We start from the raw sequence: 12,593 nt of genomic DNA on the forward strand, positions 1-12,593 counted from the left end.
TAGAATATAAAACATGTTTTCAGTTATTTCACCTTTTTTTAAGTACATAACTCCACATGTGTTCATTCATAGTTTTGATTCCTTCAGTGAGAATCTTCAATGTAAATAGTCATGAAAATAAAGAAAACGCATTGAATGAGAAGGTGTGTCCAAACTTTTGACCTGTACTGTATATATATATATATATATATATATATATATATATATATATATATATTTTTTTTTTTTTTTTTTTTAACTCGACTTGAATAAGGGAAACACCTCCTGCAGGTGATTGGCTCTGAAGTTCTCTAATTGGCACTAGATTGGCTGCCGCCGCTGTCAATCATCCTCAGCAGAATCCGAGTCGACGAGGCCGGCGGCGCTGACTGGAGCTCGCTCAGCCTCAGAGACACGAGGCTTTTCCAACACATTTTTTCACAGCCAGATTTCTGTTGATTTGCAGAAGTGATGGTGGTCAGAGCGGCTTCCTGAGGCTGCATGTTCTGGGATGAACAGGTAAACACAGCACATCCTCATCAGGCTGTTAGTCTGGCTTCGATCTGCTCATGATGACCATGGCCACAGGACGGTATGCACACCTCTAATGAGACAATAAAATAAAACCTGCAGTCCCGTGCAGAGCTGAAGATTCACTGCTGGAGTAGAAAACACAGTAAAGCTCAGCTGTTTATTTAACGTGCCGGCTCGTCCTGCCCTCACGTCAGCACCAATATTTTGTTTGTAACCTTCCAGGGGTTTCCTTCTACCATCAGCTTTAGGCAACGATGCGATGATCTCATTGCTTCCCTCTGTGCAATAATCCATACTCAATACCATACTTATGTGCAATAACCTATAGTGCAATAACTCCTGTCCATGTTTGCACTTGTACATATATTTTTTCTTTTCTTTTTATTCTATATTTATTTATATTTATATTTATATTCCTTTCTTTATTTTTCTTGACTATTTGCTCTTTTTACTTTACACTTGGAGTGGGAGTTGTTATTGTAACAAAAAGTAATTTCCCTCTGGGGATCAATCAAGTATTCTGATTTTGATTCTGATTCTGATTGCTTAAACTTTTAGCGCCCCCTGGAGGTGTTGTTTTTCCTGGTCCAATGCTAATAGTGTCACATAAAAAAAAAAAAAAAAAAAAAAAACTCTCGCCTCCTGGGTTCCTCTCCAGCTCACGACAGCCACACCGAGTCACGCTGAGCTCACTGGAGGCCCACACACACACACACACACACACACACACACACACACACTCTGGACTGTCCTCTGTGTGATTTCTGAGCCTTTATTGCATCTTAGGGAAAATGTGTCACTCAACTTCGTCACGTCACTGTGATTTTTTCGTCTTTTTTTTTTTTTTTTTCAAATGTCTGATCTGTTCTCTTTACCGTCATTAAGCTGCGTCAAATTGAAATAAATAAAGTCGTCTGAGTCTGAAATCTGTGAAGTTAAAAGATGAGTCGGCGGCGGCTTGGCGGCGTGTCCACTTGTTTGTTGTTTGGCGACGTGGAAGCTGCCGGTGAGCCAGCTGGCCGCAGGGACGGAGGAGGATAATAGCCGGGTTTCCATCAACTTGTTTTTCTGCACATATTGAAGCATCACACTAAAAAGGCTGATGGAAATACTCGGAAGTTTTACACTCGCTTGAGGTGATTTTTGCTTTTTTCAAGAAAGAGATGGAAACACATTCTCTCGCAGATAGGTGTAAATGGTTTGCAGCCTCTTATACGTTGCTTATAGCGTCACCTTCTGACAAAACTACAGTTCTGCACTGTCGAGTTGATGGAAAAGCGTCTAATTCACATTTTCTTTTTTGCACCATTTCAAGACTTTGTTTAAAATTCACTTGACAGTTACAGATGTGCGCCCCCTAGTGTTCACTCGGCGTGGGTTTGCTGGATTTTTTCTACAAATGGAGAATAAATGGATTGAGGACGACGTGTTACTTGTGTGTTTGCTGTCCAGAAACACTAAAACATTTGGTTTGTGTCAGACTCAGTTTGTTCCAACAAATAAAATGTAAATTATTTTTTCATGTGCTCTCACGAGTTACTTTTATTAAAGGGTAACTAAGTAATGTAGCTAGTTCCTATTAGGAGCAGTCACAAATCTCTAAATGACCAAATTTAACATTCATGATATAAAAGAGTTGAAATTATTATTGTTATAAATGTACAGGTTATATGAGACAGAAGTGTATTATAACTGTCAGTAGAGTTTGCCTTTTGTTCTGAGTCCCTGACATACAATTGTGTGTGTGTGTGTGTGTGTGTGTGTGTGAGGGTTATTTACAGCAGCCTCCCCTGGGCTGAGCTGGTTCAGGGCTGCCCTGCTCCACTTGTCCTGCTCAGCCTCAGGCAGCAGGAGAGCCACAGGACTCTGAGCTCCTGCTGGATTATCTCTTTTCTAATCTGGGGCGAGTTTGATTCGATGACCGGCGTCGTCAAGGCTCAGCGATCGCACGGCGCTACATCACCTTTTGCTGCTCTGATTGGTTGTAGGTCCGTCCAGCCACATCCGGAGGCATTTTGGTCGGCGACCGTTGACGAAATGTGTTGGAAATCAAAAACCAGCTGAGAGGCTCTGGAGCCCCTCTGCAGGGGCTCCTGTGGCTTCAGCAAAAAAAATATAAAAAAAAAAAACTCGGAAATAAATCACAGTTATTTTTATTGAATTTTTTGTTGCACGGTGGGCAATTTTCTCATCTCGGTATTTGAGGTGACACTGTGACACAAAAAAAATCTTCTAATATTTTGTCACATCCCTCTATGTCTAGGGCCCAGTGACTTCCCTGCAGGAGCAAATCTGGACCCCCGGAGCCCAGCCCTGGCCCCGGGGGTCCAGTAAGCTAACCATGGAGAAATCCCCCCCCCCAAAAAAAGAAAAATCTTGGAGTAAAACAGACTTTAATGCGGACTCAAACAGGCCTGAGTTGTTCTGTGTTCCATGCCAGTGTGGTTTTTTTCTCCTCTTCAGAAGAGTTTGGTGTTTTCATTGTTAGAACAGATAAAAACAGCAATAAAATGTCAACAGGACTCTCTACTGGAGTTCCCTAAACCTGCTATTTGTGGATTTAGGATTTAGGAAGAGGCGTTCCCCCGTAAAAGTTGCTACCCTTCCCCCCCCCCCCCCCCGCTATCCGCAAAACACCTCCGCTACCCGCTATATTATGCATAGGCGTGTTTTGGGCGTTACGCCAGTTAAACCAATCAGTGTGCCAGGTGCCATTGCCTTTAAGGGCAGGCTGCGCTATCCTAAATCCTAAATCCTAAACCCGCGATGGAGAGAGGGAGGTAGATTTTCTCAGGGCTTCTACTGAGACTAAAGCAAGTTGGCTTTATATACATATGATATATTATATTATAGGCGAGTTAATTCGGGAGGTGGAGCCACATGTGTCCAAGTGGACGTGTCACAAGGTTGTACTGATTGAGTAAAATCCCCGGGCCACACCACACACACACAAGAGGCAGAGGGGGAACTATGTGTAAACTAATTTATTGACAAGGTAGATTGGGCAAATAAAATATTAAAAATAAAAATATAGCACAGCTGCTGGTTTATGATAAAACAATAAAACGTGCTGGCGTAAGTGTCCAATTAAAACAGTCTTTCCTCTAAACAGTCTATATGAGTAATATACTCAGTCCATTCCGGCGGCGTCCCGGTATCAGTCCGACCGTGTGCGTGGCGAGGCTCCGTCGGGGCGCGCACTGAAGCCGCCTGGGCGCGCTCTCCTAACAGCCCAAACTTTAGGGAAAGCGGATAGCGGGTGGTCAGGACCACCCGCTATCCGCTATCCCTAAAGTTTGTGCGCAAGATAGCAACTTTAGGGATAGCGCATGAAACACACCCACGAACACACCTCCAGGCGCAAATGACGGAGTCGGCATAACGGATAGCGGGTAGCGGGTGGCGCAAGATACCGTTTAGGGATAGCGGAAGCTCCTAAATCCGCAATTTGCGGGTAGCGGGTAGTGGCAGCGGATAGCGGGTGGCACAAGATAGGGCCCCTAATCTCTAACCCTAACCCCTAATCCTAACCCCTAACCTCTAACACTAACCCCTAATCTCTATCTCTAACCTCTAACCCTAACCCCTAATCCTAACCCCTAACCTCTAACACTAACCCCTAATCTCTATCTCTAACCTCTAACCCTAACCCCTAATCCTAACCCCTAACATCTAACCCCTAACCTCTAACCCTAATCTCTAACCCCTAACCTCTAACCCTAATCTCTATCTCTAACCTCTAACCTCTTAAAGCCCCGTCCTCTGCACAGACACGACTCCGTCAGGACCGATCTGCTTCCTGGGACTTTGATGTGAATTAAAAAATCAATGTGTGTCAGCGTAAGCAGGAATTATGGCTTGTCAGCATCTTGGCGGGGACGGAGGAGTGTGGGACACCTTGGACCTGCAGGCTCAGGACGTCCTCTGGCAGAAAGAGAGGTGTGTGTGTGTGTGTGTGTGTGTGTGTGTGTGTGTGTGTGTGTGTGGGGCTGTCTTAGTGTTTGAATAGTAAATATGTGGTCTTCTGAAAATGTAAAGCTCTTTGTAATTTGAAACTACACCTTATGTGCTCCCCTCTGAATGTCTGGAAAACAGCAACAAGTCCCGGTTCCCATTTTCGGAGGAAATTAAACGTCTCTTTTCTTGATGCTCTGCTGTTTGAATTGGAAAGTAGATCCGGCAGGTAGCCTCTGCAGGAAACGTCCACATGGTAACCTTCCACCAGGCAGAAACAACCTGTTGGTGCTTTGACAAATAATTGCAATTTCCTGGAAAAAAAAAATGAGAGCCAGGACTTGTTGTCTTTGATGTTGTAATAATCCTCTTTTCAGTGTTGGTTTCAGTGCTAAAAGTGTTATTTTATTTTGGGAGCTGTTTTGGCTGTGGAAGGGAATAAAGAGATAGAGACAGAGCCAGGGAACTAGACAACACAGCACGACACCAACGGTCAGCTTTGCGTCATGGTTTTTTCAGGTTTTGTAGGTTTTGTCCTTGCTTCACCTGTCTAAAGCCGTTCTCAAAAAAATTTCAGTCATGTTCCCCCTTTGAAATATTTTTTCAGTCATGTTCCCCCTGACCAGTGCAAAATAAAAGTAAAAAAAGTAGAAACCCTCCTGTGGTCAGAGGGTCAGTCCAGCTCCATCAGTATGAACCAACAACCTGATGCTGAGCAGATTCTCTTTGTCGCGACTATTATCATAAACAAAGAAGTCGCTGAGAGGCTGAGCTTAGGGTGTTTGCTGATTGTCCGACACGCTGTACAAACAAAATATTCGCTGAGATCAAAAAATACGTTTAACGAGTTTTATTAAAGAATTAGAACAACTTATTGTAACGTGCTCAAAGTATGAAAAAAAAAAAAAAAACAATCACAGCGATCAAAAGCAAAAACAGCGGTCAACAAAAAATACGGCCTCTCCCGTCACTCACCCTCTTTCTTTGTTATATCTCCCGCCGTGCCAGTGCCCAGGTGATTATATTAACTAGGAGGTTACCACCCATATCCCTGTGACCCAGTTACTGTGATATTAAAATAAACAACAAAAAATAACAAAATATAATAACCAAAATAACCCAAATTTAAACCACAAAATTACAGTTCATCATATGTTACTTCATGGCTCCTACACTCTTGTTTGTGTTTCTGCTTCTTCTTCTCTTCCTTCTCCTTGTTTCCAGCTTCAACCACTGATCCACTTTCTGGATTTGTTTGGTCTCGTCTTCCCGCTCAGAGCGAACAAACGTCCTCGCTCCACGACCACGGCAGCAGATTGAAACCACAAACACACACATCTGACACCTTCAGGAACCCAGAGGGAGAACTGAGGAGAACATGGGATTTATCAGATGATATTTTTTAATTAACATTTGAGAAAATGTTAATTAACGCCCCTTTGACAGCTGCTGCTCTAAAGCACCACAAACAAATGCAATTGTTCTCATAAATTTGGTTAAGTTCAATCCACAGACTCCAAATTTCAAAAGCATTAACTCGCCAAGATTCAAAGGCATCGACTTTCTAAGTTTTGGCGGTCGTTCAGCCTCCTCACCTCGATGTGCATCCCTGCCTCCCACTCATATCCTCCCATCCTACTCCCTTTTCCTCGAAACAGACCAACTGTACAAACACGCCGAATCCCTCGTTCCCTCCCTGCTCTCACCCACATACTCTACCTCTGCTGGCACAGAAACACACCCCCCCCCCCCCCCCCCCCCCCCCGCGGCGCTCACCGCTCCTCTGACAAACCGAGCGGCTTCAGGCCCGGCGTGAGGCGGCACGGGCGGGCCCGACCACGACGGGACGTCTGGGTGCCGCCGCCGCCGTTTTCTGCCGTAATTTATTCCGCGTTTGGATCCTCATTCGCCTCCAGAAAGCGGTGGCTAACCTTCAACCGGGTCCCACGCAAACAACAGCAACAATAAAAACAGGCGATAATTAGTAAAATCAATATCAGCTGCAGAAAAAGAGAAAAATAAAACAACTCCGCAAATGAAAAAAAAAAAAAAAAAAAATAGCAACCTACAATGAAAACGATGAAATTGTCAAATACACGACAACAAAAAGCGAAAAAATAAAAACAATTTAAAAAGTCTGAGACAGAAAAAACACAGTAATTTCTATTTTTTTTTCAATAATTTTTTTAAAGAAAATCTATTTAGTCTGTCTGATGCTGACAGGGAGCCGATTCCAGCCAGGAGTGTGTTCTGCCAACGACAAAAAAAAAAAAAAGAAGAAAAAAAAAAAACTATTTTATCAGAACAGAACTGTGGAGTGTTTTTCCAACATTGTGCATAAATATCAGAAGACAGAGTTTAATCCACTGTTGCTAAGCTGTTATTGCTGTAGTGTTAAACTGATCCCCTGTCAATCAAACAGTGTGGGGGCGGGGCTTGGATTTTCTGTTGATGGAGGTTTTTTTGGTCTGTTGAGCCTGGAGTGCTGATCGGGCCGCATATTTTTGTCCGAACCCGACCCGAGACCCAGATTTTGCTCGTCCTCCAGCTCTAGGTCACATTTACCGCCTGAAACAGCCTACGTGTTGCCTTCAGGGTCGTCACGTAAGCGGAGTTTCACTAAAATAACACAGACGTAACCGAACCCGGCCTGAACCTGAACATAATTTCAAATTTTTTACCCGAACCCAGCCCGACGGGTCCCGACAGGCTCGGGTCGGGTATCCACAGTCCAGTTCAGCCAAGGAGACACTGGACTGACGTGCTGGACGTGCACGTCGCAGGACGGCCCGGACCCGAACCTTAACCATCCTGACCAGCCAATCAGAGATGGGTAGGGCGGGTTTGCACGTCCAGTATGTCAGTTCAGTCTCTCCCGTTCAGCCGTGTCGCTCATGCTGACGACCCACTTCTTCTTCTTCTATTTATTCAAGACAAACTGGAATAATAAAACGCATCCCTTTCTGTGCGGCCAAAACACTGAGCGTTTTGATCGGCCAATCAAAAACTGGTTTTGTCCACTGCAGCAAAATGAGCATTTATTTATGAGAAAATGTCTTGGGTTTTTACTTTAACAAATTAATATTTCTCTGGAGGTCACATGTGCACTTCCACCAATCCTTCTGGACCTTCAGAGTCACCGGCTCTGCCAACATGTCACATTATGACACGTCACATATCAGGGCCACCGTGGGGAGGGAAAAATACGGAGCTGAGAAAAAAAATCTGTATTCTCCTCAGCATCTGGACTCTGAAGAAACGTTGCTGTGACTTGGGCCGATTCAGAAGAAAACAATCTGCTGATTCTGGACTAAAATCAGCAGGATCTCCTTGTTCCTAAATCCCATTGCAGAGTAGAGTTTGATGAGGTGATCAGCTGCAGGTTGTCCAAAGAAATTTGTGAGTTTTTCTTGTAAATTTATTGCATTAAAATTTGGAAATCTTGGAGTTTTTTCTCAGCATATTACCCCGTCTTCATCCTCTCTGGGCTCCGTGTCTTTTCTCCTCCCTACAGTGGCACCGATATGCCGCCGTACATTACAGCGTGAATTTGTTATAGCTAAGTCAGTGCCGGCTGCCTGTCTGACCGCGGTGCTGCCGGGACGGACGCGGCTCGCGGCCAGAGAGGATATGGATCTGCAGGAGGAGGCCAGGCTGCTGCCCGCTCCACTTACAGGCCAAAGGCTCGCTCTGTGAAAAGGCTCAAGGTGAAAAGATCAGAGTGTCTTTAAGTGTCTGAAGCTGCTGAGCGACTCCTCGCCTCTGATCTCTGCTGACATGCAGCACAGTGTGTGTGTGTGTGTGTGTGTGTTTCTAAGTGAGTGTGTATGTGCTCCTTGTTCTTAGATGGGCCCGGTTTCTGTCGTCAAGCTGACTCTGATAATTACTTTGCGGACGCTCAGAAAGCAGCGCATCAGAAGTAAGAGAAAGAAAGTCCACCTCACCGTCGGTGCAGAAGAGGTGAACTCTCTCTTTTTATTGTTCCTGTCGAATTTTCAAAGTTCAGCACTCGAGTGAGGAAGAGCACCTGTGCCCACTCCTACCCATCGCTCTGTGTATTTATACACCTCGTGTTATGCTGTGCTTTAGGTTACAGTATAGAGTCTGGTGGTGTTTTACTGGAGGCTGCACTCACTGTAAATTACAACATGTTGACCTAACTTAAAAGAAGCATGTAAACTGATGCCTTAAAGAAACTAAGTTCTGGTTACTTGTTTGCAGGTTGTAATGACAAATATGTCTTCAGTGCACTACACGTGCATTTGAGCAAAAAAAAAAACAAAAAAAAAAAACTGCATGAGTACTTAATAATTTAAGTCAATTGAAGTTTAGATGTTCTATTGATTTCTCATAATTCGTGCCCTAAGCAACTTAATCCCCTCAAGTGAAAGCCACCGTGCTCTGTGATTTGATTATTGACACGATATATGCACCTGTCACATCTGTATGTGCACTTACCCAGTAACACAGCAGCATAATGCAAATCATCATGTGTGTATTAACATTGTGAGGTCATATTTGGTCATACTCGCATACTCTTATAATGTGAAAGACACATATAATGCATGTCATGTATCATAGTACAGTTTTTTATGTTATCCTTCATCATTTATCAATATTTTTCCAATGATCTTCTCTGTTTCTCGTGAGCTGCTGTAGCCTGTGAATCAATATTTTATCATGTTTTATCTTCTCTTATCTTTCAAATCCAATATTCCCAACCATTTTCCAACAAACATTTTCGTTGAAGTTGGGCGAACTAATGTGACTTTTCCTGCACCTTATCATGTCTCTGTTCTGTTTACTTGAGCAGCAACGTGATGATTTGATAAATCCATGCAAACCGATTGCATTGAGAAGACCAAGTGAGTGTTACTCATGCAGCTTCAGTGCTTCAAACATCGATTTAGACACGAATGACAAACAGATTCCATCTCCTCAAATAATTTACACGTGTGTTAGCCTTAAAAATAAATCAAGCTATTGACACAGATCAATGTCGAAGTTATTTTCATGTTGTTTTTCTCTCTCTTTTTACTATCATTACTTGCACAGTCCCAAAATGTGCCATCCAGACTAATGGAGTAACAGTTTCAGGACCTTCCAGAGTGCACATTCACTGTGTTAACCTGTTTTAAGCTGACTGCACTGTATTTTCTGTGTGTGGAGAGGAGAACACATCCAGCTGGAGTGGAGAAACTGAGCCGGGGCTCCGACAGCAAAGACTAAGAATTAAAAACAACAACAACAACGCACGGCTCGCGTTGACTTGTGTTGTGACAAAACTTCTCATTCAAAAAAAAAAAAAAAAAAAAAGTGCTGCAGCGGGACTGTTCCTGCAGCCGCTGTGGCGAGAAACTGTGGCAGCAAATGAACCAAAACAAAAACCGGAAAAGGCCAAGTGTCTGCTCTCTGCCATGTTTACAAGTGTAAGAGGCTGGAAGTGATTCTCCGGGAAGCAGGAAACACATCAAGATGCTCAAGTGCAAAGGTGAAAAATATGATCAGGTTCAACAGCTATATTGTCTTTTACTGTCAGAACAGGTATAAATAAATCATTTGTTGAGAGAGCTTTGTTGGTGTGCAAGAAAAACTGTGTCACTGGGACATTTTTTTAGATTTCGAGACCAGCACCTAATGAAATTGTGCAGTCATGCAAACGATATCTATTTTATTTAGATATTTATTCATTCATTTATTTACTTTTTGGAGTCCAGTGTCAGTTTTGGACTCAAATGATGTGTCAAAGTGTGCAAATGCCCTGAACATGAGGAAAAGACACATAGTGAAGGAGTGAGGGAGGAGGGGCGCTGCAGATGGAAGTGACATGACGCCAGAACACCAGTGGATGAAGCAAGGAGAGCACACAGTGAAAATCTCTCTCCTACTCTCCTACACACACACACACACACACACACACAGACACACACACACACACACATCCGTAAATGCAGGTAGAAGGTAGATGACAATTGCGACCCAAGAATGCAAAAATGAAACTCCTGAGTTTTGCAGAAACTCTCCTGCACAGGTGAATTCCTCCTTGGCCTCTTCACTGATGGTTTAAGACGGGACAAAAAAAAAAAGCTCAAGTATGACTGCAGTGTGTAGCCTACCTGAACACACACACACACACACACACACACACACACACACACACACACACACACACACACTTAAATACAAGCACAAGGTAGATGATGACAACCCAAGAATGAGACTCGTGACTTTCTGCAGAAACACAGTTAAAGTCAAAGTAGCTACAGTTGATTTTCTCTTTGGTCTCTTCACTCAAAAAATCCCACATATGACCGCAGTGTATAGCCCACCTGAACACACACTCTCACACACACACACACACACTGCTCATCAGCCTTACCCTTGCATATTTGGAGGAGTAGGGGTCCTCAAACAGCGCCCACACCTTCTTCTGCCAGCGCCTCCAGGTGCCGGCGGGCCGGCCCTCGGGCGGCTCCCCGCCCAGCGCCAGCCGCTTGGTCATCTCCACCTCGTCGTCGCCTTCCCCGGGCTCCCCGCCGTCTCCGTCCCCGTCCTCGGGTCCGGCCTCCATCGGCCCCCCGCCGAAGCTGTCCAGCGCCTCCTCGGCCTCCCGGTGCTGGCGGTAGGTCATCCAGCAGCAGGGCTCCACGTCCGTCTCGTCGATGCCCCAGAAGGCGAGCTCCTCCTCGTACAGCGGCCCGCACACGTCCGCCGGGCAGTGCAGCTTCCCGGTGCGGTAGTAGTTGAGGATGTGGGCGAAAACCCCCGGGTGTCGGTCGAAGAAGAACTCCTCGGACTTGGAGTCGTAGTCGAAGCGGTCGTGGGCGTCGGGCTCGGCCAGCCAGGCCAGCCGGGTGCCCGGCAGGGTGCGCAGGGTGCTGCGGTACGTCTGGTGCCGGATCCCCCCCACGTTGATCACCACCCGCTCCGTCGCGCTGCTGTTGTCGCCGTGCTGGCCCATCGTCGCTCGGGCATCTCCAACCCCGAATCCCGGGGAGGCACCGACGGTGGTGGGCGTCACATGGAGCTCCACAAGGCAGGAGGAGGAGGAGGAGGAGGTGCGGGAGGGATGGAGATGAGGGCTTGGGAGGTGAGCTGAGTCTCTCCTCAGGACCGGAGGGAGAGCCGCCGCGGCCAGGCTGCTGCTGCCATACTGACCGGCTGATGGAGCTGAGCTGCGGGGGAGCAGAGAGAGACAAGACCGCGGAGCTCTCTCTCTCTCTCTCTCTCTCTCTCTCTCTCTCTCTCTCTCTCTCTCTCTCTCTCTCTCTCTCTCTCTTTCTCTCTCTCTCTCTGAGCTGCAGAGCTCCTCAGCGGGGTTTTATTTTTGCACATGGGCATCAGTCAGCCTGCCTGGGTTTTGGTAAACTGTGTCACTCTGCATGATCTGAATATAATCACGCAAAAAATCATATCACAAGCCTATCTATCTATCTATCTATCTATCTATCTATCTATCTATCTATCCCTTCCATTCAGAGGGGCTTTATTGGCTGGGAAACAGACTGACACTCTCAAAGCAAGTGTGAAATAAAAAAAAAAAAAAAAAAAAAAAAAAAGTGAACATGAAACAGAGGAATTGCTAATAGAAATGCAGACACAGAGATATACAGATAAGTAAAAAAAAAAAAAAATACATAAACAAAAAAAGGAAAAAAATAAAATTAGATTTGCAATCAAAGAAATGAAAAAAATGTAGCCTATATAAATATAAATAAGTGGGAACTACATGTGGGAACATTTTATTGATTATTTATTTATTAAATTAATGTATTTAATGATCTTTTAATGTATGTATGTCCAATAATAAGGTCAGATATGGAAGTTTTTTTTATTAGCCATGTTTTCAAAATCTTTTTGGGTCTCTCTCTCTTAAAGCTGCACGTGGTGATCAGTGAGCCTGTCTGGATCTATCTATCTATCTATCTATCTATCTATCTATCTATCTATCTATCTATCTATCTATCTATCCATCCATCTGTCTGGGGTCTGATGGTATCTGGTGTTAAACTGACTGGTTATAACTGGATCGAACTGGTTTTGGTTTCCAGTTTAAACTCTGGACTGGAGGAAGTGGTTTAGGAGCAGCAGACAGGTGGCAACAAGCAGAGCGACAGACAGTCCAA

At 44.7% G+C, this 12,593-nt stretch overlaps 1 protein-coding gene and 1 long non-coding RNA gene across 2 annotated transcripts in view; one reads left to right on the forward strand and one right to left on the reverse strand.

Moving 5' to 3' along the window:
* LOC115357257 (potassium voltage-gated channel subfamily C member 1-like) overlaps positions 1-12,593 on the reverse strand; it is a 43,029-nt gene that overhangs the window by 29,452 nt on the left and 984 nt on the right. The window contains exon 2 of the mRNA XM_030048677.1: positions 10,847-11,642. Coding sequence (XP_029904537.1) covers positions 10,847-11,642 — 796 coding nt within the window. The remainder of the gene's footprint in view (positions 1-10,846; positions 11,643-12,593) is intronic.
* On the forward strand, positions 363-2,866 carry LOC115355199 (uncharacterized). Its single transcript, XR_003927853.1, has 2 exons — positions 363-498; positions 2,777-2,866. It is a non-coding gene; the product is annotated as an uncharacterized LOC115355199 (long non-coding RNA).

The sequence above is a fragment of the Myripristis murdjan genome, chromosome 3, assembly GCF_902150065.1.
Source record: "Myripristis murdjan chromosome 3, fMyrMur1.1, whole genome shotgun sequence".
Taxonomy (NCBI): Eukaryota; Metazoa; Chordata; class Actinopteri; order Holocentriformes; family Holocentridae; genus Myripristis; species Myripristis murdjan.